General features: G+C 40.6%; 1 protein-coding gene across 1 annotated transcript in view; it reads left to right on the top strand.

Annotated features, from left to right (window-relative positions):
- ARID1B (AT-rich interaction domain 1B) overlaps positions 1-27,967 on the top strand; it is a 425,191-nt gene that overhangs the window by 317,989 nt on the left and 79,235 nt on the right. The window contains exon 7 of the mRNA XM_019644160.1: positions 18,604-18,693. Within this exon, the coding sequence (XP_019499705.1) occupies positions 18,604-18,693 (90 nt within the window). The remainder of the gene's footprint in view (positions 1-18,603; positions 18,694-27,967) is intronic.

Raw genomic sequence — 27,967 nt, 5'->3', positions numbered from 1 at the left:
AGGAAGGATTTTAGTGAGAGGAAATGATAGTTCCTGGGCTAATTTGTCAAGATTAGTACCTGTAAAGTGAACACTGGAGGGTGCAAACCAGCGTTTCTCTCTCTTTTTAATCCATCCCCCTTGGAAATTTAGAACTCTTAGGGGTCAAGCCTAACCCATCCTAAATAAGTAAATTTTCCACTATTTAATTTTTCCTTGTTTACTAAATCTTGGAGTAAAATTATGAGTTTATTTCTACGTGCATGTGGTTCTAAACCAGTTTCCTGTCATGATACCATCCGTAGAATCTCTAAAATGGCACTGCATGCAATGACAAAATTTTTTTTTTTGAAAGTCTGCAGTCCCCCTACCTGGTAATCTTATTTTAAAACAACTATCAAGTGTTCCTTTTTGGCTTCTTGTGAAGCAGAAATCCTGCAACAGCTTGTTGCAAGGAAGATGCATGCTGCTTATTGGCAGCTGAGCAGGAAAAAAAATTCTTAAACACAAAATGCCATTGATACATCCGTGGCAGCCCAGAAAACATCAATTCAGCAGTTCTACAAACCAAAGGGAATTTCAGCCAGTATTTTTTTTCCCTTACAAAGTAAAAATATTTGTATGTTATACGAAACAGTAATTGCAGATCCTTTCCAAATGATGCTTAGCAACATTTAACAAAAGAAAGTATACTTTGTCTTTTAGAGATACACAATTGCAGCTCTGTGTGGTTTGGTTATTAGTTACTAGCACCTCCCCCTTTACGATCCTCATTTAAAATTCAGACCAGGGTCCTGGTTATAGAGACCTGGTACTTTGGTCATGAATGTTCTCCTGCTGTTTCTAGAGGGCAGATTCCCCATTGCTGCACCCCCACCTCACCCGCCCCCTCCCTGCCCCCCAGGTTCTGAGCTACTGTTCCCCAAGTCAGGTATTCTGATCATTGGGGAAGGGAATGCGTATTTCTTCTTTTGTTCAAAGGCAGAAATCTTTTCAGTTCTTCTATTCCAGCAAATTTCCAGTTAAACCTTTTCCACTTCTCCCACATTCAGAAATAAGAAAACATTAGGATTTTCTCAAAATAACCCATCCCAGTTGGTTCTGCTCCCCGCTAGTCACGATTAAGTTACCCAGTTCGGTTTAATCTCCCCTCTTGTTTTCCATTCCCGTTCTTTGGTCTTCTGCATATGAAAATACAGGAAAGCCTGTGTCTCCAAGGCAGCATTTGTGCCTTGGTCTTGCTCTGTAGGATGCGCAGTGACTACTGTGGACTGATGCGGCGGTCCATGCCCTCTTCTCCCATAGTTTTTACATCACTCACTGAAGAAGCTCTTCATATGCCCTGCTTACTATGTTTCCGTTTCCTGAGCTGAGCAGACTGTCACCGCTCCTCCCCGTAACTGAGCATTGTTGCTCCTTGAGTCAGCCGTGTGCTGCCACTGTTGACATGCCGCCGGCATTGATCTGCTGTATTTTCTGTCTGCACTTGGAGGAGGAATTGGAATGGAGGGGTACAAAGGCTTTTAAGAACAGATTTTAGTATAGAAGTGAGAACTTCAAAAATCATTTGGAAAATGGTGATAAAGTAAATAGTACTTATAGTCAAGATGTTCCTCAAGTTGATTTTACAAACATCTGATCTGTGTTACTGTATATTCTAAAGGGAACGAGTAGCGGTTGTGGAAGGAACAAAAGCAGTGCACAGAGAGGGTTGTGTTTATTTCCCTACCTTCTGATAACCCTGGAGCCAGGATTGTTATGATGTGTTGATTGATTATAGCCGTTCCGTCTCTTACTAATCAGTTTCATCGCTTATTCTCAATTCACACACTTGCACCTTTGATTTCTCTCCATAACCGGGTGATAGGGGTTGTCATTGACTAATGAAGAACAGAATTGGTTTCGGCATGAGACAAACGGAATGCCGACACCAATCCTAAAATGCATTAATCTTTAATAATCCACATATGCATGTTTATAAATGATAGGACCTGGGATTGTTAATGTTGATATTCTCCCTTCCAAACAGAAAGTGACATGGGAGTTTGTACTTGCAAACTGCATCAGATGCATATAGCTGAACGCCAGGAATGTGACCTTGCTGAGCTGGCCAAATGTAGTAAATCACTGAATGGGTTGTTTTTTTTGTTTTTTTTTTTAGTAACGTGTTGCACTTTTGCTGTTGGATAAATCAGGTGATTTCCTGCAGAAGGCCAACTACCTTTATTGCTCATTTTTGTTCCTTTCTTAATTTACTGTTCTCTTCTTTCATTCATTGAGCTAAGTACTTAATGCATGTTACGCTGCATGCTTGTTTCTAGGGACTGGGGGAAATATACTAAACATAAATGACAAAGGGCCCTCATGAAACTTAAATTCTAGTGGGAAAGACAGGAAATAAGCAAGTAAGTATTTTATGGTTAGAGGAAGAAACATCAGGTTGCTTCTTTAGAGAGCAGTAATTAGGGAAGGCGTCTCTTAGAAAATTGATGCTCAAAGTGTAGACTCAGTGAACGAAGGGTAGAAGCAAGCCGTGTGGCTGTCTGGCGGAGAGGCATCCAGGCAGAGCACGAGCAAGGACAAAGGGCCTGACTCAGTCATGTGATTGGTGTGCAGGGCGGGGGACACACAGGGACATCATGGGGCTGGCGTATGTGAGGGAAGGGGAGATGGGGACAGACTGGGTAGACAGATTAGTGGGTAACCATGAGCCAGTGTCCACAGAGCTCTGTAGGTTCTGATGGGAAGCCCCTGGGAGGTAGAGAAGGCAGGGAATGGGATGACCCAGTTTAGGCCCTAAAAGGGCGTTCTGGCTTCCGAGTGGAGACTATTGCAGGGGTCCAGGGAGGAAGCAGGGAGACATGTTGGAAGGCCTCTGCCGTAGCCTGGGGCGGGATGGTCATGGCTGGGTGTGTGGGTAGCAGTCGTGGAGACGGAAGGTTTCGGGTCCAGGAAATTGGTAAGTGGTGGTTGTGTACAGTGGAAGACAAAGGAAGCAGCACGTTCCTGAAGGGGGAATCAAGAGTTTGGTTTTGAACATGTTGCATTTGAGATGCCTATCAGACATCCAATCGGAAATCTTGGATCAGCAGCTGGTTATAGGAAGAGTGTGGACTCAGAGGAGAGATCTCGGGTGGAGAAACGAGTTGGTGAGTCATGGGTTCTGGATGAGATCACCTCGAGCACCCATCCTGCATATATTCACCTGGAGGGCTTCAGAAAGCCTAGACGGCTGGCCCCACACCCAGTTCCTGACTCAGGAGCTTCCGGCTGGGGCTGGAGAAGTTACATTTGTAGCAATTTCTGGTTGATGCCGAAGCTGCTGGGCTGGGCGCTGCTGACCTGGGGCATGAGCGAGGGTCAGTGGCTCTCAACAGGCTGCACAGAACGTCCTGGGCAAGGACTGGTGCTCGGTCCCCCAGCGACGCTGACCTCGCACTCCATCAGGACTTCTTTAAAGCTCTTCAGGTGGTTGTCATGTGTGGCCAAGGTCAGGAAGTACTGAGAGAGGAGTTCTGAGGACTAAACCCTCGGGCACTCAAAGATGTAGAGACCAGGAACAGGAAGAGGGACAGCCAGCGTGTAGGTGGGAAACCAGAGCCAGTGGTTCTCTAAGCACAGAAAGTGTTTCCAGATCTGGAGGAGACCAGCTGTGTCCAGTACAGGTTAACACTTCCAGCAGTGTTCCAAGGGCATGGTTTAAAAGGAAGCTCACATTCCTGGTCTTGATCATGTATGTATAGGTCATAGGAAAGGTTAGGGATAAATAGCTCATTTATTTTTTGTGGGGGTTTTTTAGGTCAACATTTATTGCCATTTTTTTCTTAGCTTTCTAGTAATAGGTTGTGGTTCAATTGAAATTGTAATGTCACAGGGAAAAAATTCCTGTGATAAAATAGCTGTTATATTCTTAGGCCTAATCAGTTAGTGATAGAATCCCCCGTTTTTACAAGTGTTCTTCTAAGTTCATTTCACTCGAAATCTAAGAATAATTTACATTCTACACAAAAAAGACAAAGATATTTTTAGAGAGCTGAACCTCAGTGTATAGGGTTTGTTGGTTTGTTTGTTTTGATAACTCCTTTGCAAGGACAAAGGGAACTCGTTCAGTATTCCCTGCTTTGAACACTACCAATCATCACTTTGTGTCAGATCTTTGCCCCTAGAACTGAATTCCTTTTGCCTGAAATATCCATCCCCCCCCCTTACCAGACTGGCAAACTCCTTGTTTTTCAAGACCTAAGTCCATGTCTTTCCCTCTGCAAAGTCATACTGATCACTGCATACCGAAGAGTCCGGCTGCCCCTCTGTGGTCCTCCACCCGGCCCAGGAGCCTCTGGGAGACTGAGCTTTGCTTCCTTTTTATTCCCGGTGCCAAGAACAATGCCTGGCAAGTAAGCGGCGTTCCATAAATGGTGGCCAGATTAAAGAGCTCACAGCTCTCTGGGAATAAACAAGAACCCAAGAAAATAAAGTCCTAAAATTGATTACTTATATAACCTTTCCTTCTGCGGGCTGGGAGCCATCTTTCTGCCATTTTGTTTCACAATTTATGGGATCATTCTAATTCCCTCCCTCCTGAAAGAGCGTCTACTATGACAGATTATTTTACTTCCTTTCCCCTTAAAAATAGAACCTGAAATAATGGTCCTAGGATTTGTCAGTCTAACCCAAATTTCTTCATGTGTAGCCCCTGCCTGAGTCTAATCCATCACACACAGAAATTGTGCCACATAAATATTGGCGCAAAATTCTGGAATTGTTTAATATCCAATATTTTCATTATCTCTTTTTTTTTTAAGATTTTTATTGGGGAATTGGGGGAAGAGGAACAGACAAATTGCTGTCCTTTCGTTCTTCAGTCTAGTTGTGGAGGACGTTGCTTCACTGGCCCAAGTTGGCACCATCATTGCACTCTTCCTGGGCGAGGCAGATCAGTCGCCGGCTTCTGAACGGCTGTTCACGGGGGCTGCTGGCCACTCACGCTGGCTGCCAGCCACTCACGTAGCTCAGGGCAGCCCACTGCAGCCCTGCTGCAGCCTACGCCGTCGCCTCACGGCAGCCCAGCTCCAGATCGAGCTGTTGTTCACCATCTTAGCTGTAGAGGGCACAGTGTCACTGGCCCTCATGTGGGATCCGGACCAGGCCCTGCTGCTCAGAGCTGGCGTCCCATGCCAGCTCTTAACCAACGCACCACTCGGCCAGCCCCTGTCAATTTACTTTTAAAAGTCGTTTTATACCAAGGATTTAGAAGTCTAAAGTTTTATCACAAAAGTAAGATCTCAATATTTAGTGTAATTACAAATGAGTGAATTTTTTAAGCCTTTAAAAATAGTATATTATTTTAGTGCATAAATTGACAATTCTGTGTCTAAATAGAAAATACATAGAAACCACATTGTCTATAATGCCACTATTTTATTTGTTGGTTCCAAATTGTATATCCTGTGCTATTTTCCTCAAATTCCAATATTTCATTCCCAAACTGTATATCTTTACCTACCTTATCTCGCATCCAGAAGCAGCACAGAAATGCCTGTGGACTGACCATGGGAACCACTTCCGGTCTGGAAAGAGGGCCCTCATCCCTGCAGGGCATACAAGCACTTCTCTGTGTGTTTCTACTATAGATACAAAATGACCCCAGGCGAGTGCTGCTTTCCATAACTGCTCATGTTTACAGTCGAGAGTTGTCATGACATGTTGGGAACCAGAATGAGAAATTTGTGACGCGAGGATGGAGGCGAGTGAAACTTTTATTAAAGGAATGAAAGTGCCCTGGCTTTAAAAAGGCCTGTCTCTGTCAGGCAGCGCAGAGCAGAGATCAAGTGGAAAAAAGGGAGCAGGCAGGCGCCTCATCTAATCTTTCTCCTGGGGGCCCAGGTGGACAAATTGGCAACTCTGTTCACAGCTTTTTTTCCCTCTCCCCTTTGTACTGTAAGAACTGCTAATCGGATCCATGCTGCTGCAACTGTGGTTAGTTATTAACAGAATAAAAGCAGATTTCTTCAAAAGAACGGGTAGGGGAAACGACTATACAAAATTGCAAGGTTGTTAGAATCTTAAATGCACAGCAGTCGATTTTTTCCCTTATTCTGAATTATACGGTGAATACAAGTCTTTCATCTGTCACTATACCCATTTCTTCAGAAGGCAGCCAAATATTAAGCTTCTCAAACACAAAAGGAATCTTAGAAAGAGGAAAAATATTGAGGGAGGAATAAGAATAGGTTAGAGTAGGGGGAAATTAGGTTTTGTTTTTATTAATTTGTCCTAGTGAGAGAAATATAAACTGCCTGCTCTGTTTGGCTTCCCCTCCCCGCCTCTCACTCACGTCAGAGCAAGGATTAGAACAGATTTAGCTGGGAGCCGTCCTGCAGTTTCTGCCTGGCTTTCTGCGTGAGTGACATTCAGAACCTACCACTCATCTAGAGGACAGAGTGCTATGGATCTGGTGGAGGGCAGGTAAGCCGTGTTACGTCAGACACACGTTACTCCCCAAAGAACTCTGGATTGTACACCTGAGCTTTAAAGCTATTGAATGTGGTGTGTGTTTATGCGATATGCTGAATATGGACAGCATATTCTCAGTGTGGTAGTTTATATATTCAGTGCCTCTCCAGCATTCCTGAGGAAGACCTCCTGAGACCCTCAAGATTCCCAAAGATGAAAATGGCTCCTGCTTCCAACCAAATCACATTTTGCATCATAGGACCTATTTCCTATTCATGCAATCACACTTCAAGTTAACTAAAGTTGATAAACTACCCTAAAGTTTTGGTTTTTTTATGTAGTGGCCTCTTTTTTTTTTTTTTCCACAGAGAAAATGTTTGTATTCGTTTCACCAGAGTTATTGGGGGAGTAAAGAATATCCGAAGTGAAGGGCGCTGGGAGAGGGTGGTCATCCAGGTTCCGCCATGTGGCTCGCACCAGCTGTAGGGCAGGATGGGAGATCTGGCCTCAGCAAAGCAGAGATGCCACCTTCCCCACCTCTCCCAGGTCACTGGTGAATAGTCCACAGCAAGAACATGCTTTAAAGCTGAGAATCTCCCACATACAAATGGTTTTGGACAGTGGTTTATCTTTTTAATCAAAGCTTGTAGTGACCTCAGTAGTAAAGTCTAAATACTCCCTGACTTGATTTGCTGAGTGCCTTGAGAGAGCCTTTTTAGTTTCTTGCCTTGAATTCTCTTTAGAAAAGTATGCACCCAAAAGGCTTTTAATGAGTTTCAGGTAATCCGACTATTAGACTGACTTCCATATGCAATACATTAGGTAACTTTAATATATTTCATTAATAAAAGAGGGCAATTGGAAAAATTCTGGCTTGAATCCAATGGGCTAGATGAAATAATGACATATTATAACAAGTTGGTTTTTGTAATAAAAACAAAGAAAAAAAAACCCAAAAGTATTTGCAGTTTAACCCCTGTGAAGGGATAATTCTTACATAGAATGCCCCATATTCACTTTGGTCTTTTCCTTGTCAGCTGATATGCCTTTGCAGCTTCTCTGTCTTGGACTCTAGCAGTGAGGTTAATAAAGAGACTCAAGACCCTCAGACTGCAGTAGGGGGACTAGTTGAAAAGATTGATCCCACGGGTGTTTACTTGTTTGTGTAGAAGGAGGATCTGTGCCTCCTGTAAGGGTTCTGACTCATTCAGGGCAGCTTGGCAATTTCCTCATTCCCTTAACGGCTCGGCAGTACACACGTCAGATAGGCCTCTGCAGCAGTGATTTATCTATATTTTAGGGCCCTGTGGCACATGAACAAATTGCATTATCTTAGGTAAGGATTTCGGAAAATCGAACGCTGTTTTGAATGAACATTTGAGCCATGGGACATGGAAGGGTTTGTCTTCTCAGGCTCAGACTTAACTCCCAGGTTGGGGACCAGGTTGTCACGGTTCTGTGTTTCTGTTGGAGGGTCCAGGTCGCGGGGAGCGTTACCTTTTGTTTTGTACTGCTCTAATTTGAGGTAGGGTTAGTTCACAATAAAGAATTGTGTTGACAGCCTATTCACAGCTGCCTCTTCTGCCCTCCATACCTCAGTACAGCACCTCTGGTAAGAGTGAGATCCTATTTAAAACACAGCAAATAATAGTAAGTACTGTAAATCCACATTCAAGTACTTGAGATCAACTATTACCTGTAGCCACTAAGCTAGAACCGGAGCAGATGTTGTATTGTAAATGTCTGCTTTGGAGCATATTCAAGTTTCCTTTCTAACTCATCTAAATAAATGCCCAAGACTTGGACATTGAATGAATGGATCAATTATGGAAAACTCATTTTTCACCTACACCGTTGCCATTAGGGGTTAGGTCGGTATTTTGAGTTTACTAAAGAAAATGACCAGTGAAGTCCTGCTGCCTGGATTGCAGAGCTGCACTGTCTCCCCACACTCTGATGTGGGTACCGTCTTAGGTGACATGTTCAAAGATTTCTGCAAATATGGAGTCCAGCATGCAACGCATTGATGCTGTCTCTTAACAAAGTCACGTGTCATCTCTCATGGTGGAAGGAAAGGGCCTAACCAGTATTTCGTGTTTCAGAAATTAAAGAAATAACTTCTATGAATACAGTACAAGGTACTAACTTATAGTGCTCTTACCGGTGGGATTGGCAGAATGTAAGAAATATGTCTTCGAGAAGATCTATAAAGTCAGACTGTGGCAGGTGAAACCCTTATTCTACTTGAAAGATTTGACAGAGAACTGACTTCCGCCACATGAAGCAAGCATGAGGACACATGGGAACAAAGCCAACCCGCTGTCTTAGTCCTGGCTGCAGCAGAATTGAGCAACAGTCAGAGGGAAGTGCAAGATGCAAGTTGATTTGGTTGCGATGTGTGTGTACTTGGTAGCAGTAATTCCTACAATGTTTTTTTCTTTAACTCCTCAATAACATTAGTGACACCACCAAGACTTCTTAAAGAGTAGAAGAAGAATTCAATTGCTAATTGCTAAAAACTTTGAAATATATATTGATTTTTACAGCAGCATTACAGGGAAAGAATCTGATCATAGTAGAGTTATTAGCAAAGTGACTAGAAGTATGCCTCGTTTCTTCTCAAAATTCAACAGCCACCACAGCTAGCAACTTCATTCACATGAATTCACAGACCTTACTTTTCTAACAGTAAATCTGTCTTACCCTTGTGAATTTCAAGGAATTTATGAATAAGACCCAAGTCTTTATCACTAAACACCTCATGACCCCCAAATGCCCTAACGATCCTTATTGAGGAAGATTGGCCATTGAAATTGTCCAGGTTTCCATGGTTTAACATGTCATTTCATGCTAATTTTAAGAAGCCAATCCTCTTGAATTACTAATGGAGGAATATCATTTAGGACGTTGCCTTGTACATAGTAAGTACTCAGTGGTTTTTACTTCATTTTTTGCATTCAAGTAAAACCATCTCTAATTTATCTGACAATTTGTGAGACAAATAAATATGCATTCGAGATGTTGCTTTCTCTGTATCCACTTACGCCCAAAGTCAGCTAATGTACTGACGTTGGAGGGGGGGAAGGGATTCCTGGCAGTGAAACAGATCGAGTAGTACCTGTCGTTCAAACTCGAGATGCGCCATGCTGATTAATTATATCACTATTTCATCTTGGATAATTAAACCCATACCGGGTTAGTTGGTTTTTTGCTGAAACAGTGTATAGGGAAGAAATGCTTTTTATGTGGCCACTACAACTTGTGAAAATGGAAATTCTGGGTATTTCTTTCCCTATTAGTACTATTGTATATAGACCTAGCACAGTATTACTTAAAAGGGGATAAATGATTTGTTTGCCAGAGGCTCTTGTAGTTGTTAGTATTTTTGTTCTTATTGAGTTTCTGTAGTTTGCTATAGTAATTTAGAAAGGAGTTAACCCAGGGAAGTTGAACTTCAGTAAAATGCTATTCATCTCATCTTTATTTTCTGCTACCCCAACACAGCAGTGTTAGAGTTAACTTACATGATTGCATCAGATCAGTAGTTTTTTTGTTCTGGTCTGTCCACAAAAAGTTTGGAAAAAGAAAACAAATCATCACTTAATTAAAAACGTACCTGCTAAATGCACTTGCCATTTAAGCCTTAGCACTGTGTTTGCATTAAGTGCTGAGAAATCCAGCACTAGATAAATCTGCTTTGAAGAGGACACAAACCAAATTCTGTTACTGATATCTGTTTCTGTGGACCTGTTCATTAAATATGGGGGAGTGTGTCGGGTTCATATGTTGTTGTTAATAAATACTGTTTGATGTTTATTGACTTTTTGAGCAAGTATCCCTGAATGTTTCTTTACTGATATTATCATTTAGAATAGGGGTCAGCAAACTACCGCCACCTGCTTTGTAAATAAAGTTTTATTCATGCTATTTTGTTTATGTATTGCCTATGGCTGCCTTTGCACTACAACAGCTGAGTTGCATAGTTGCGACAGAGAACATACGGCCTGCAAAGCTTAAAATATTTACTGTCTGGCAGTTTACAGAAAAAATTTGCCTATTTCCTCATCTAGAATAATAAAACTATTTGATTACTAGTAACTTACAAAGGTTTACTTAACTGTTAGTCTGGGCTTGGTTACTAGATTAATCAACTATACATTTGTTTATTCAACAAATATTTATTGAATGCTTACTGTATGTCTGGCTTGGGGAATATAACAGGGAACAATATAGACAGAATTCTCTGTATTCTTGGAACTTACATTGTAGTGAGATGAGACCAACAGTAAACAGAGAAGTAAAATAAGAACTATGGGGGAGTGTTAAGATTGTGTTGCCCGTAAAAAATAGGGACGTGCACTCGTTAATACTGACTGCCCCAACGTCTTGTTCTATGAAGTATGCCAAGCTATAATATATTCATGTCTGTTCATCCACTAGAAGTTTTACATTACTGGATGTGTACTCATTTACCAAAAATATACATATTAGCCTTTTTACACCCAATTCTGTTCTATACTAAAATCCCAGTGTTTTGTTACTAAAAATATTTAGTTTGATGATTATCTTGATCAGTTTTTAAAAACTATTTTTAATTAGAAAAATTTTCTTCAAAACATATCTATCATAGTGTAAAAATTAAGTAGAAAACAAAATCCAACAGTACATTAAGAAAACAATGCACCATGGCTAAGTGAAATTTATTCCAGGAAGGCAAGGTTGGTTCAATATTAACAACTCCATTAATATTATATACTATATAAATAGATTTTAGGAAAAATATTATCACCTTTAATAAAACTCAATACCCAATCATGATAAAACAAACAAACACCCACAGAAATAGCAACTGAGGGGACTTACTCAACATAGTAAAATGTCTATGCCTTAGTTTTAAAGCCAGCATTGTAGTTATATGTAGTAGAAAAATCAGTAGAGGCATTTTTACTAAGATACGAACAAGGCAAGGATGATCACTATCTCTACTACTATGCAACAGTGTTCTGGAGATGTTGGCCAGTACAGTTAGACAAGAGAACTCAAAGGCATAAGAATAGTAAGAGAGGAAAGAATACTGTCTGTATTTACAGATGATGCAATAGTAAACCCGGGAACCCCAGAGAATCAATGATAAATTAATTGAAACTATAAAAGAATTCAGAGTAGTAGGAACAGGATATGAAATTAATATACAAAAGCAATAACCTTCCTCTACACAAGCAATAAACACTTAAAAGACATACTAGTAGAGAAAACCCCACTTGTAATAGCAAAGATTAAATGCTTAGGAATAAGCTTAACATAAAATGCATGGAACTTCTATGTACCTGAAAGAAACTAAAGATTTGAACAAGTGAAAGAGATCTACTCTTGAAAAGGATAAACTCAACAGTCATCAGTTCTCCTTCAGTTAATTTATAATATCAGTGTAATCACAGTGAAAATATCAATAAGCTGTTTTATATAGTTAAGACAAGTTGATGCTAAGGTTAATATAGAAAGAACAAACATGCTAGAAAACTAAAAAATAGTGGGGTGGAGGTTTTGGGGGGCTAGCCTTATAAGACATTAAAACATGCTATAAGAGTAGATCTTATAAGTTTTCGTCACAAAAGATCAAATTAGATCCATATCTCATACCACATACAAAAATAAACTCCTAGTAGACCAAGATGAAACCAGGCACATGCTTGAAGAAAACTGGGATGAATTTCTCTTTACGTTTGGTGCAGAGAAGAGCTTTCTAACTAGGACTCAAAACTACAGAGGCAATAAAAATAAAGATTGATAAAGTTGACTAGTACTTTTTAATAAATTCCATTACAAATTTTATAGCATAAACAAAATCTAAAGACAAGTGAGAAACTAGGAGAAAATATTCACAACTTATACCACAGCCAAAGGGCTAGCATTCCTAACATAAAAAGAATTCTTAAAATTTTGGGGACAAAGGACTAAAAACCCAGATATAAAAATGGGGGAAAGGGCCGGCCAAGTGGCTCAGTTGGTTAAGAGTTTACTTGGGAACACAGGCTCTGAGCCGCAGGGCCACCGGTTCAGATCCCATGTAGGCCAGTGACACTGCCCTCTGCAGCTAAGATGGTAAGCAGCAGCTCGACCTGGAGCTGGGCTGCCATGTGTCGCCGGTGACTGGGTGGACTGCGGCCCCGCTGCAGTGGGCTGCCATGAGTGCCCACCCAGTGGCCAACGACTGATCTGCCTCAGCCAGGAAGAGCGCAATGATCACAATACCCCCATGGGCCAGTGAAGCGACGTCCTCCACAACTAGACTGAAGAACAAAAGGATAGCAACATGTCTGTTCCCCTTCCCCCGATTCACCAACGCTGTTTCCCTCGCCCAGTTCCCCAATAAAATCTTTAAAAAAAAAAAATGGGGGAAAGACATGAACAAACAGTTCACCAGAAGAGATATAAAAATAGCCCTCAAACATGAAATAGTAGTCAAACTCACTCAGAATTAGAGGAGTACAAACTCAAAAATATCAGATACCATTTCTCACATAGGAGACAGGTTAAACATTGCTAGTGAGAATGTAAATTGCTTCAGAGCTTCATGGAGGGAAATTTGGAAATGCATAACCTTTGACTCACCAGCCCCACTTCAAGTAATTGATCCTAAAGTTAGACCTCAAACAATACAAAAATACATACGTGAAAGATTGGAAACAACCGAAATGCCCATCCATAGGAGAGTGGTTGAACAAATGAACAGTCACATAAAGGAGTGCTAAAATGAGTTTTAAAATGAGGAGAATGTTATGAACTGCTAGGAAATACTTTCTAGGACATGCTGTTAGGTGAAAAGAAAAAGCCCAAAAGATTTCTAGGATATGCTACTCTTTATGTAAGGAATAAGATAATATAATAAAAGAGAATAAACAGGCATTTTCTCATTTATGCAAAAAAATATATAGGAAAGATACACCAAAGTCTAAGGAGATTGGTTATTTATAGAGGGCAGATGGGAAAGGGATGGAAAGAAGGAGAAATGGGAATAGCGATAGCAGGGATGAGGAGGTCTGTTTGTAGAGCTCTCACCTTTAGAACCATAGAAGCATGTCACATATCCTAAAAATATCAAAACAATTAAAACCAATCGGGATGTGGAAGGAACTCAAAATGAAACACAAGCCCTAACAAATCATTCTGTGTTTTTCACAAGGTTATAGGTTAGTAATTTTGAAATTACTTTGTGTACATAATAAAATTGAACAAATAAGTCAAATTGGTTTAGATAATGAGAACTGGGCTTCTTACCCGTGGAGAAAGAAGTTATAAATAAGGAAAGAGAGAAAGCAAAATGTACCCTCTAGTTTTGGACTAGAATTAGAGGTATTTGCATAAACTCATGGTTATGCACACATACACACAAATATAGACCGAAATGCAGATGTGTGTATGTGTGGGTTAATGTACATCCGTATATTTCCTATCTCTGTTTACTGAGAGGACATAGGAGCAGTAACATCCCAGCGCTCAGATCTTAAACCATTCTCCAATACAGAAAGCCATGGCTCCTAGGAGAAGTGGTTGATGATAGGGCTGGGGCAGGTAAAAACAGAGATGAGCCTCGAGCATCCTGTGGTTACAAAAATATAAGGATTCCAAGGAGCTTCTAATGGCCAAAGCTGGAACAATTAGAGCAACAAAATAATGCCAATGTTGGATTTGAATCCACAGAATAAAATAAATATCCATGAGTGTATTCCTTTTCTGTTCTTATAACAAATTACAGCAACTTGAAACACCCATTGATTATCTCACAGGCTCCATGGCCGGGAGTCCAGGCACAGCTTAGTTGGATCCTCTGCTCAGGGTCTCAAGGCTGCAAAGTGTTGGATGGTCCCCGTTCCCATCTGGAGGCCCAGCTCGGGTAGAATGAATCTGCTCCAGTCTCCTTTAGGTCCCTGGAAGAATTCACTTCCTGTGGTTGTAGAGGGAGGTCCGCAGGTTCACGTGGCTCAGGTCACATCATAGAAGCTGGTTTGTTCGAGGCTGTCAGGGGCATCTGTCAGCCCAGAGACGACCCAATTCCTCTTTTACCACCCAATTCCTCTTTTAAAGTCAGGCCAACCTAGATCACCTCTGTTTTGGTTATTTCAGAGTCTGCAAGGGAAGACTTTAATCACTCCTGCAAAACACTTTTAACATTACTATAGAACATAATTTTAGGAGTGATAGTCCATCATTTTTGTTATATTCTTTGATGAGAAACCAAGTCACAGGTTCTTCCCTCAGTCAAAAGGTGGAGATGACATAAGACTGTGACTCACTGGAGGTCGTCATATAACGGTGTCTGTGAGACCACGTAGATAGAAATCGTCCAATAAATACATAAACAAATGGAGAAGAAGAGAGAGTTCCTCCTCACAGTCGACTCGTGTTGATGCATGTGGAAGGAAAGAAAGAAGGAAAGAATCACCATTAGCAAACACCACTGTAATAAATGTTGCAGACAAGACTCCCTAAGGGATGCAAAAATTAGTGGGTACAAGTTTGAGTTTCGCCTAAGTGACTTAATCAACTACAAAGAGCAAAATAGTCACTTTATATTGGCGGAACTTGGTAGACACCAACTTGACCAAGTAAGGTAAACATCACCAGAAATGAAACGTAAAAATGTCATGAACCCCTAGATAGAATGAACTGAGAAGGACATGAAATTTTTGTGGTGCACTTCCCAAAATCAATCACCTCATTTCAATCATGAAAAAATACCAGACAACCAAATTGAGGGACACTCTTCAAAAGTGTCATGGTCATAGAAGGAAAGAAAGACTGCGGGGTCTTTAATGCCTAGAGGAGACTAAGGGGAAGTGACAACTAAATGCCATGTGAGGTCCTGGAACAGAAAAACAGGCATTAAGTGGAAAATTGGTGAAATTAAAATAAGATCTTTGGTGGTTAACAGTATACCCTGTTAAGTTCCTCTTGTCAATTATATTATGGCTATATAAGATGTGAACAGTAGGGGAGGTGGGCTTAGGGGTTGCAGGGGACTCCTTGTTCTGGTTTTATAACTAAGTCTAAAATGAATTAAAAATAAAAGTGGTTTTTTTTAAATAAAAAATCATAGTATAGACTTGTGCTGAGAGTCAAAAGTGAAAAGCAAAAGTCAGCAAAAGTAGAAATTCAGGTGACTTACTGATTTTCATTTTCAGTTTGTGCAAAATTTTGCACAATATTATGTGTATGATCACTGGAGAACAGAAAATGAGTTTTTATTTTAAAAATCATAGTATAGACTTGTGCTGAGCATCGAAAATAAAAAGTAAATGGTTATTGGAGAACAAGTACATAGATGTAAAGTGGTGAAATTTATTCTAACTCCCAGCATAGGTCTTTCCAGTTGTAATGTTTTTCCATTGTGCTTAATATCATTATAGACATAGATGAGGGGAAAACATGGGAGTTGTTTCAAAAACTCAGTTTTAATGTGAAAGCCTACTCATAAAGTTGGTTTGTTCACTATGCATGGTAATATTTTGAAATAATTACCAAATTTTGCTTAGAACGTTTTACTTGCGACAAACAAATTATATGAAAGTCTACGGTTTTTAAGGTCTTTATTAAATTGGTTCAAAGAGCTCTGAACCCGTCGTCTTTAGATAGACGTTGGCCTCAAATGAGTCTTCATGCTGTATTTGTTAAACATGCTTTCTGAGTCATCATCTGCTAGGACTGTGCTTATCCCTGTGCTTACGGAGAATGAAGTTATGTCTTAATAACTGAAACTGTTGCTGGAAAGATAGAGGTAAAAGCACATGGAGGACTGAGAACATTTTGGGCAAATCTGTCTTTACCATGAAAGGGTTCTTGATTGTTTCTTTAAGGGATGGAATTAATAAATGAATTTTCTGATTGCTTTAGAGAGGTATCTGTTAGAATTGCACCTAACAACCAGTAGTGCTGCTTAGTGGCAGTATTTTATGAATTCACAAGATGGGTTTCTTACAGCCTTTGTGTTTTTAGTTGAATGTTATATGTAAGAGCAGTGCCGTGGGCGTACATAGCGTAAGTAGTGGTGTCCTGTGTAAGTAGAATTACTGTTTTTACTGTCATGAGTCTATGAATCCAGCCTGTCATGCAGAAACAATCATTAGAATGTAAGCACTTACTGTCTTAGTGCAGCTGATTCTTTAATGACATTTTTTCAAGTCAGGATTTGGCCGCAGAGTGCTTTAAATTTCTAAATGGACTGTAGGCTGGAACCTTAGGGTGTTCCGTAGGGAGCCAGGACCCGGAGCGGACTCACAGCCACTTTCGGGTATCTGTAGCCAATCCAAGGACCAGTGTTCACCGTTGAAATTGTTTTCATCCAGAATGTTAAGCGTTTTTTACTTTACATTTAATTGCTTGCTGTTAATGCTGATTTGCTACAAATATCGAAGAGTAAATGGCTGGTTAAACAAATTCTGTGCTGTTTGTCTGGGTCTCTGATCCCCCTAGCTGGGTCTGGAACCCTGGGGGAGTGACTCCTAGTGGTTTCACAGCGCAGCATTTTTCTGCATCTATAAATTCAGGACTTGGTTTTCACTTTCGCTGAGAGTAAGAGTGGCCGTTGAACCCCGGAGCACTCGGAAACACATTCCTAAGTTTTCCATTCTTTTCTACATGTGAGAAGCCTAAACTCTCAAAAACAATTTGAGAATTTTTTTATAGTTATATTTTAACAACTATTTCTAGCTGTTACCTAAATGGAAAATCATCTCCTTGCCTCTCTGGCTGTCACTGTTATTAAAATTAGCATGAGTGACAGTCCTCAGAGACCCTGGGGACTGATCCCTTCCTGGTCTGTGCCCTGGCTACCTGGCCTCACAGAGATGCACGGTGCAGAAATACGAAAGGGTGGTTGTTCAGTGTAAGACAGTGGGCTCTGCATCGTGACCTTCACCAGGGTGAATTGGCGCCAATCTTCAGCACATTAATTTCCGTCTCTGCTCAAATGTAATATACAGAACTATGGCAGAGTGGGTCCTGTGGTGTCAAAGCGGTTATTAGCTTGCTTAGCATGAGCACAGACTCCACACCAGAGGGCTACACAGGGAGATAACATGTATGTATGTATATTTCTGTCTTTCTAACTTATTTTAAGCAAAGGGAGAAGTTAGAAGATAAAATAGCATGGTCCCCATGCCATGAGAGCATGTGCCTTAAGGACTGTGCTAAGTTCAACTGCCTTTTTTTATTCTATATTTTTAGTCTTAGAAATGTGTCTGAACGTCTGAGCCAGAAAGTGAGTTGAGATCTCAGAGTACCTCTGATGATTCTTAAATTTCAAAATCCTGTCTCCTTCCTTCCCATGACTCGTTGTCTCTCTTTAATTAATAAAATAAGTATCTTTTTCTTTAATTCATATTAGACCAAGGGCCATTAAATAACCAAGATTTATTAAATATTTGTTATGCTAATGGAATTATTAAAGGAGTAAAAGACAGGATTCCTCCTTCAAGGAGCTTACATTATATAGTTTGAAAAGACAAATTGAGCACACATTAAATAAATGGAAATCAAAGAGTTGCTAAATCTATGCTATTGCTTTATTAGCAGTAAAGATCAAAAGAAATGCAGAATAATATTTACTTCTTTAGTGCTAGCATACACTACATTTTATAGTCCTATGTTTTATGTTTTTAATGGAGGTCTTCTCATAAGTTTGTATTGAATCTGATTAATTATAAAATATTTTTTATACATCGGTTGCTATTACTACATTGAACAAGTATTAACAATGAAAACTTGTGGGTCACTATGCATGCCTGCCCACTTAGAGACTAGTTTAAACTCAGGAGGATGAGCTCAGTTCATCAGTCTTGGATTTTGTTAATACATTAAAGAAGTGTGTGTTGGGGGATTTCAGCTACTAATTGATTTATCTGTGAGTGTGGGAACTCATCCAGTAAGAAATTGAACTTTTCTGGAGGTCATTTGCTAAATATGTTAATGCATGTTTCCTCTTCGTTTTACACACACTCACACACACACACACAAAGGATGAAATATCGTGCTTTTTGAGCTATGTCTTTTTCTGTATAGGGGCCATATTTGTGACAATAAAGACTGAATTCATGTAACTGTGTCTTCGTTTTGCACAATTGCAGTATTAATGCAAAGGGTTTCCCATCCCCCTTCCCCTCCTGTGTTTTACAGGCAGTCAGATGCCTCCACAGCCACCCGGGAGCCAGTCAGAATCTAGTTCCCATCCTGCCTTGAGCCAGTCACCAATGCCACAGGAAAGAGGTCAGTTTTCAACTCATCTCTTACATACCGTTGTGTTTTGAGTCTGTGAGGCTTATATGAATTTGCTTACCTACGCATATCCTTATAAATAATTTTTAAAGGATATTATGTTTCTTCATCAGATGAACAAAATAAACAAGAACCTAAATGTAACAACAAATATGGAAAAGAAGGTTGCATTCTTGCAGATTGGGTGAAGTTTTACCAAAGCACAGTTCAAGACTCAAAGAATATATATGTCCACATAGAACCATGAAGCATAGTTCATACATGACTATAGTCTGATATTTGATCTAGCTATGTAAAAATGACTCTTAATGATTCAATTTGGATATTGGTTCTAGTGAAGTAAAATGTTAGAGTGTGTACGTTTAGCTGCTTTGATCAATTATTTGTTCCATGTTCCAAAATGATCAATTGTTCCAAAATTATAAAATTTTTAATATTAAAAATTTAAACACATAGTCAGACCTTGTGTTATAAAATTGTGGGGTCTTAGAACTGGAGCCAACTTGAAAGATCATAGAGTCCAATCACCACAATTTATAATAAAGAAACTGAGGACCATAGGGGTTCTTATGACTTCTTCATGCTCAGAGGCGAGTTAGTGCCAGAGCCAGAAAAAAAGAAGTTGGGCTTTTCCTGAAGCCCTTGAACATTCCGGCTGGCCCATATCTGCAAACCCTTTGACCTTCAGCTCCGTTCTGCGTGCTGACCTCCATCTCTTATTGCCTTTGGCCTTCATTTATTTACCTCTGTCTTCTTCCTCCCCTTCAGTAGTCAAGCTACTTTTGGTGGTGGTGGTGTAACAATTTTAATCCCAGTTAGTGTAGACCACAGTTTACAAGCCTACTGCACCATCTGATGCTGTGCCAAGTCACTCCCTGCCTGAGAGTCAAGGATTGCCATCCCGCCCAGGAAAGATGACACTTTTCTTCACTCCCCACCCCCCCTTCCTCTCTCACAGTCACCCAAAAGACGGAAGTTGGTAGCTGATATATTAAAGGTTCCTGACTCCTAATGTTTATAATTATTTCTGTATGATTTATACAGATGGTGATTTGCTTCTAATTAGAAGTAAAAGGTTTTAGTTATTTTGCATGTTAAAAACTCAGTACCACATTATTTAGAGAGTAATGCCAGTGAAAAAATGGATTAACCTTATCTATGCATCACTTGTGTTGAAATGAATGTTTACTAGGAATAAAATGAAATTTTCATTTTCTAACACCTTTCATATTTAACTTTTTATATTATAATTTAATGTATAGTTAATACTTTCATTCCCTTATCGAGATACCGCAATATGTTTTAATCATGGAATAGTTGATGGTTTTCAAACTTTAGGGTGCACGAGGATCACCGGGAGATCGTGTGCAGAGAGATTGCTAGGCCACACCCCAGACTTCTGAGTCAGTAGGTCTGAGTGGGACACTGAAAATCTGCATTTCTGACAAGTTCCCAGGTATTGCTGCTGCTGCTGACCTGAGAGCCATACTTTGAAAACCACTGCTTTCTAACGATACTATATTTTACTAGTTGTACAATGTGTGCATTGGTTTCTCTCAACTTTTCACTGTGACCGCCTGTATACCTCGCATCCTCTCTATTATTTATTGCTTGTTTTGTGTTAATTCCTCATGTGGTGCTGGTCATCTGGAAGACATTACAAAAGTCCATGGAAAGCATACTAGGCCACACAAGCATCTTCTCCCCAAGCTCCCTTTCTTGGCCGTGGGTTTCACCTGCATTGCATTGCTGGGTCAGGGGAGTAGAGAAAAAAGTACTAGAGAAGTTATCCTGCACTGAAAGCCTGCTCAGGCCAGACCCAGAGCTAAGATGAAGACATGTGTTATCTCATTTAAAGCGCACTGTGAGGGCCGGCCGAGTGGCACATTGGTTAAGAGCTGGCTTGGGACGCCAGAGGGCCCCGGTTCGGATCCCACATATGAGAGCCTGTGACACTGCCCTCTACAGCTAAGATGCTGAACAACAGCTCTACCTGGAGCTGGGCTGCCGTGAGTTGCCGGCAACAGGGTAGGCTGCAGCCCCTGCTGCAGTGGGTTGCCATGGGCTACCGTGTGTAGCCAGCAGCCAGCATGAGCGGCCAGCAGCCGCCGTGAGCGGCCGTCCAGAAGCCGCGACTGATCTGCCTCTCCCAGGAAGAGTGCAATGACGGTGCCAACTTGGGCCAATGAAGCAATGTCCTCCACAACTAGACTGAAGAACAAAACGACAGCAACTTGTCTGTTCTCCTTCCCCCAATTCCCCAATAAAAAAAAATATTTTAAAAAAATAAAAAATAAAGAGCACTGTGACCCTGTAACCTCATCCCACTGGGAGAATTCTGCTGCGTTTGCAATCACGAAAGGATAAGAGGTACCTTATTTGAAAGTACTACAAGTCGAAAATTTATCACTAAGAACTAACAAGAGAAATCCCTCCAGATCGTCCAACAACGTCTTCTCCAACCCCTTCCAACTGATGATATGTGTTTAAGAAATTTGAAAATATAGAAAACCAAATGTGAAGGATGAGGAACCATAGTTAAATTAAACTTTTAACTTAAATGAAGATATTTGCATGGCAAAATCTAGGGTAGTCCTGCGATGTCACTATATGGAGACTACTATGTTGATGTGTTTGTTATTTTTTCCCTCTGATTGTCCTTATATGTAGCGTGGTTTTTGTCACATAATGGATACATAACAATCTGGGTAGTTATAATGACCATGTCCTTCAAATAGCAAATATAAATTTTAAAATTTTCTAAATCTGGATTTATTTTTATGAACATGTTCCCCAAACTTTCTCTGAAAGACTGTGCTAGACACGTTATGAGCATCCTTTGTGTGCCTTTTGTTGGTTGGGCAGCCCCCCAAAAAGGAAAGCTTCGTATTTCAGAATGTTAGGTGATCCTTTGCCAACTTTCCTTAAAAGTTGGGTAGCAAGAATTATTTTAAATGGCTTTGTTATTTGTTAAAATCTAGGAAGAAATGTTATGTCCTAATGACATTTGATCAGACGTTTTAATGGCAAATTACACAGTCATTTCAGTGCTTTGGTGCAATAATAAAAAGGCTTTTCTTGTTGGTTTTACCATCATTTGGTGGTGTTCCAACAGCACCTACAGTGCAAAGTAGAACTAAGAAAACACTTGCTAGAAAATTCTCCAGTGTTGACTTCCATGTTTAAATTTAATTTAACTTCATGTATACCTTTGCAATTGATTTATCTCCTCCCTTATTTAGGGAAGTGAAAGAAGCAGAGAGGAAAAAATATATTGATGAGTTAGGATCTTATAAAAAAAATGTATTCTTTGTCAGAAATCATGGACCTTAATAGACAAGAACATAGCTTCTGTACTGCTGAGTGCTAGAATAACCAAACTGAATAGTTAGTTCCTTTTACACTTATTTTCTTTTAATAATAAGATTAAGATGCAAAAGATTCCACAAATGTACACATTTTCTTTAATATATCCACAGGAGATAGATTTTCTTTAATGGCAAAGACTCTAGAAACACATGTGCCCAGAGACAACTACACAAAGCCAGAGATGCAGTCTTCTCCTGTTTGGAGATGCAGTTTTCTGGGTCCTCCCCAGAGTCCTCAAGGGGATGTTGACCTACAAACCAGGAGCCTCGGTCCCTCCAGACCCGAGAAGCTGAACTTAGCCCTGCCGTCATTCCTTCCTACTTGGTCCTTGTATCCTCAATCAGGAAGAACGTTGAAAAACTATGTATGTACTCTTATTTAGGAGACTCCTGCAAACCTGAGTCTGTCCTAGAACCTGAATCACACTGGCAACTGAAAGCCACCTCCTGTTGCCAAGGTTGCTGAGTCAGTGCACTGCCTGGTGGCCGCTGGTGGTTCTGGTATTGAGTTTGTCAAAGGACATCAGCCCCAAATCTGTTTCCCACATTATATATAGGTGGAAATAACTGAGTTTCTATAGTTTTATATTTTCCATCTATAAAAGTATATGTGCAAGTAAATTTGGATACGGCCATCATAGGTTACAAAAGGAAAGGACGCACTTTAGATATTTACTGACCTTTATCCTTATGTAGTATTGTCTCCTCTATTTTTTCATCTACTTTCCCATGTGAAGGATTGAGTACTCTTGATTTAGTACTCTCCCGTTTGCATTTTATGTGAATGCCGGTACTTCTTACTAACTTAATAAAGACAATTAGTTCAAATTCTTTGGGCTTAATTTCTTCATTCCTGATATCTTTAAAAGAAAAAAGGACAAAACTTCAGTTTAGTGTTCTGTAACACACTTGCCATTCGTTTTTATTTTAAACTAAACCTTCTCTGTAGACTCCATATAAAGACATACAGAATTGCTATTAAAGCACCTCACCCAAAAAAAAAAAAATCAAGTAGTATAAATTACGCTACCTAAGCATTGGAAGAACAGTTCAGATAACCCTAAAATACTGAAATAAATTTTACAAGAAAATTGTTGCTAACAAGTTTAGATTAGTTATATCCTTATTTCTTAGTCTTTAACATATATATCTTAAAATTTGAAAAGAGCAATAGGAAACGGCTTATGAATGTGTTGTGGGTTTTTTTTTTTCCAAGAGGAGTTGGAGGGAATATGGAATAGTCACCTGAGTGGATAAATTTGTATAATTACTATTAACATCAAAATGATCACATTTTTAACCCCTGTAAAATGTTAAGCTTAATGAAACTCACAAATGCCCTTCTAGTTTATTGGATTAACAATTAGGTGAAAACGTTTCAAGAAGGCTTATTTATTTGGGCAGATGCAGAGAGGTCAGAATTAATTTTTTGAAAATCACCTTTTAATTGAATTCCCTTTTAATTTTCACAGTGGTGTCTAGTTAAATATTCATGTTAATGCCGGTGGTTTTCTGACGGTCTGAACTAGATCTGGATTCTCAAAATCAACATAGGTTATTTAACCCTTTTCATCTGGTGCGCCAGCAGGGACTTCCTTAGTGTAATCCCATAGTATTTGAATAATTAGAAGGTAGTAATGAGGATTTAATTAGTCCTTGAGATATGCTGAAGGCAGCGCCACTGAGAACTTTCCCTTTTGGACACGATTGCAAACAGGATTGACGCTGCTCCAGGACTGTGATGTGCTAGGAATGTATTCTGTAGCTGGAGGCACTTCTTTGGCACCATTCTGTGACCATCAGATCCTACAGAGGGTATCCTGGGTGGAATGTTCCAGAATTATTGAAAAGCGCCCCCTCCCCCCAACCTTCATTCTTGTCCACCTACTTAAACAGCCTCCTTTTTTCTCTCTCTCTGCTGTTTAAGCAAAGTTGTAGTGGAAGCACACAGGCTTGCTCTACCTGACTGACAATTGGCTTTGACTGTGGAACCGAAATCAGATGAGCCAGACAAATCATGTGTTTACTCAGTGGATGCAGGACACAGAGAAAAATCACAAAATGTTGCCGTTTTGTATACCTCAAGTATTTAAACCAAACTTAGTTCTTGACAGCTGTGTATCAGAAGGACAAAATTCTCATGTTTGGAATATGATTTTAGTGACTTATCGGTAGCCCCGTTTTTATAAATATAAATAGTGACATTATCCAGAAAAAGTGTGTAGCTGATAGGGTGGGGTCAGGCATTTAGGGGTGTGTGTGTGTGTATGTGTGTGTGTGTGTGTGTGTATGCGCGCACGCGCGCGCACACATTACACAAAAGGTAAATCAGAATTTCTGTACTTCAAAAGTATGAGATTTCAAACTTACATGTGCTATGTAGATGGATCGACTAGATATGTCTTCATTATTCTCATATTTTTGCTTCTATTAATCCCAAATGTTAACTGCCTCAGTATAATTTTATTCCCACTCTTTAATGTTGTATTTTTGGCTTCTTTCAAAGTCTGAATAGACTTCCTCATCAAATTTCTAGGCATTCTGTTTGCTTAGGGCAAATCTTTCTCTTAGTTGTTAGTGCCAAGGGCAAAGTGACCTCTTAAAATCAGTGCAGGGCCTCACTACACATTAGACTGAGCTCGTGGGGGCCGGAGCGCATCTCGTTGGCTCTGCATCGCTGTGTGTCCAGCAGCCTCGAGTGCAAAAGGCGCACAACAAAGATTGAGCTGGACAACGGAAAATAATTCGGCTTCACACCCATTCAGAAGTTTCACATCATTTTAGAGCACAGAACAACCAAAGAGTAAAATACTTCTTGTTCTTAAGTTAGGAAGGCTTACCATATTAATCAGTCTTCTTTCGATTTTTACCATGTAGGTCATTTGCTGTGGTGATGTGTTCCTCTCTCTTAAAACTCTGTTGGCGTTTTGCTCTTGTATTTGATGAACGGTACCACTTCTACCCTCCATGCCTCCCAGACAGGTGTCTACAACCAGTCAGACACCGTGCCAGTCTAAGCTGGAGTCCTCACCCCTGGAGCCTGGCCCTAAATGAGCTGTCCAAAGGCAACCTCCGCCTGCCCCAGGCCCCACCGCAGCCATGCTCTTTATGACCAGAAATATTTAGATGAAAGTAAATAAAATTTGTGAAAACGTTTTAATGCCAATAGCTGGATTCATAGTGATATTTACAGCAAAAATTGGTTTTGAAAATTTAAAAATTATTTTGACTATCAATTAATCTACAATAACTCCTTAATTGTCAAGAACAGATGAATGAAGTTGGTACAGAAATGAAGGAGGCCTCCAAGATCATTGTTAAGGAGTTAGAATTAGGATTTAAGACTTTTTCTGTTTTTGCAAACTACAGAAATTACTTTGTTCCTCTTTCTGTTGAATTCTCTGTCTTAAGTATGACAGTAAATCTGTAGATGGTGAAATATTTCATAGGGGATACTGGTTGTCAGGAAATGTTCTCCTAGTCTACCTAATTACCCTTTTATACAAAGGTGTTTTTATTTATATTGTAAGAATACTAAATATAAAATGATGCTGCCTTTCAGCACAGGGGTATTGTTGAAAGAGAAGACACATCCCTTTCCTCATGTTTTGCCGTGTAAGTGTAGTAGATCAATGTGCTGAGGCATTAATGAGTGTACCCCCACCCCCAGATGCAATTAATTTAGCCTCTGCTCTTAATTGAGGCTCCCTTTTTTTATAATCCGTGACAGATGAAAATAAACTCAAATGGGAGGTTATATACAAGAGAGAATATCAGGGAAGCTGTTTCTAATTTCTTCAGCCTCAGAACTCTGGGCTGGATGGTGGACCACGACAAAGCTAGTCAGTAATGAAGGAAATAGCAGTATAAGACTTGTATTAGAGATATCATTAAATTCCTATTAAATCTGCTATCCAGGGATCTATTCACCGAAAAGCTGGGAAAACAAACATCACATACAATAAAAGTCAATTTATATTCATTGAGGAATCATCGGTCTAAATTTTAGAATATTTTAAAAGAACCATTGTTTTGTTAGTTTTGTTATATGCAGTATTTTTTTTTGAATTGCCAACTTAACCATATTTTTAGTATTTAATACTTATTTGTAATTGGCTCATTCTTCAGTGAAAGTATTTGAGAACGTCTGGCTCTTAGGTAAATTCAGCGTTGTACATTGAGTGCTTTTCTTTATAACAACATGTTTTCTCCTGTGCCTTACGGGTCTGAATCTCAGGGAAAGACCACTGTCTGCCCGTTTCCCAATGCAGAAAGCTGGAGACATGCTTGATGCGTTTTTCTCCTCCGTCTGCCCCACAGTAGGCATCACACACCGTGAACCTGTGATGCTTTCCCACACATCCCCAATCTTGCCATCCACGGTCACGACCCTAGCCCAGGCCACCTGGGTACCTTCAGCCACCGCCCAGCTCTTCTCCCTGCCTCAGCTGTGCTCCCTTTCAGTCTGTTTCCATGCTGCCTCCAGATGGTCTTTCCGGAAGGCCGATAAGACCGTGCCGTGCCCTCCATGACGCTGAGCGCGCCCTTTGCCTTTGGAGAAAGGCTGTCCTCATTCGCTTGGTTACGCGGCCCTTGCTTAGCCCAGCCTCCCTGTCGGGTCTCAGCTGTCACTACCCCTCTGTCTCACGTAGGAACCTTGCCAGCCCTTTTGCCCCCCACACCTCAGCCCCATCTTCACCCCAACACGGGGGCCCCTTGCCTATCTTGACTAATCCTTCATGTCCTCAACAGCCTGGCACCTATCGAGTCTGTATTTGCTGAGTGAACAAATGAGCGGGGCGTTACCTGTCCCAGTGCTGCCCCACGGGCCGGACACCCCCCACCCACCCCACCTGGTCGTATGCGGGACCCACTGCTGGGAGGAACAGTCTGAGCTCTCCCCCCAACTAGAGCCCTGTGAGGACAAGGACCATGTGGTCTTGTTCAGTTTCATAATTCCAGTGCCTCGTATAGTGCAGGCTTTTTCTCATTTTCATCTTCAAGAAGTTTGGAACCAAAATATCTGAGTTTAATTGGGACCTTGGACAGTGAATTAAACCTCTGCTTTCTCGTATGTAAAGTGAGATCATAGCGTCCCATGGATTTGTCCCATGGATCAGATGTATCCGGAAGTTATAAATTACAAAGCACTGGGCAAATATTAATCATAAGCACCAGGCACGAGTGACCCAGGGGAGGCCTGGGTTGAAAGCCTTAAAAAGTAGTTTCTTTGCTTCTTCCAGCACATAGTGACAGACATGCAATTGTCTTTGCTGTCAGCACGGAAGCAGACTTTTGCAGCTAAAACGCACAAGATTTGTGCAAGGAAAGGGCAGATATTTTGCCCCCACATACCATCTGGGTAATCAGTCCGATCCCTCCCCTGACTCTCATTTTCCCAGTGACAGATGATGTCAGTAGCTGAGAGGGTTTTGTGGGGGTGAATGGGGACAACTTAGATGCATCGTCTGTGCCTCCGAATGCCGGGCGCCGTGGTGGCAGGGAAGGGAGACAGAGCTGTTGTGGCAGCTGACCTGATAGCACAGCTGCGAGAGCTCTGGGGGGCCTGGGTTACAGCCTCGCACGGGTCATTAGTTTCTGTCTTCCTCAGAGCAGTTCACATTGTGAAGAGAAGCAGGCAGGCAAATAAACACTGGAGATATTAAAATGTAACAAGAATATTCTTTAAAATCAATTTTTCTCTCCAAATGGGACCCTGACACCTATTTGTGATGAGAAATCACTCTGCCTATCTTTGCAGCCAGAGACTCTCAGCTAAGGTGGTGCCGCGTGTGACCATTATTTCACACGTGGGGGATCAGCTTTTACTGAACTGGCTTGAAGAAACAAGGCCGTTATCCCGTGAATTTTTAACACATGCCAACATGAAAATAAAT

This window comes from Hipposideros armiger, unplaced genomic scaffold (assembly GCF_001890085.2).
Source record: "Hipposideros armiger isolate ML-2016 unplaced genomic scaffold, ASM189008v1 scaffold_86, whole genome shotgun sequence".
Classification (NCBI taxonomy): domain Eukaryota; kingdom Metazoa; phylum Chordata; class Mammalia; order Chiroptera; family Hipposideridae; genus Hipposideros; species Hipposideros armiger.
Note: the sequence above shows the minus strand (reverse complement) of the source record. Positions and strands in the feature narration are given on the sequence as shown.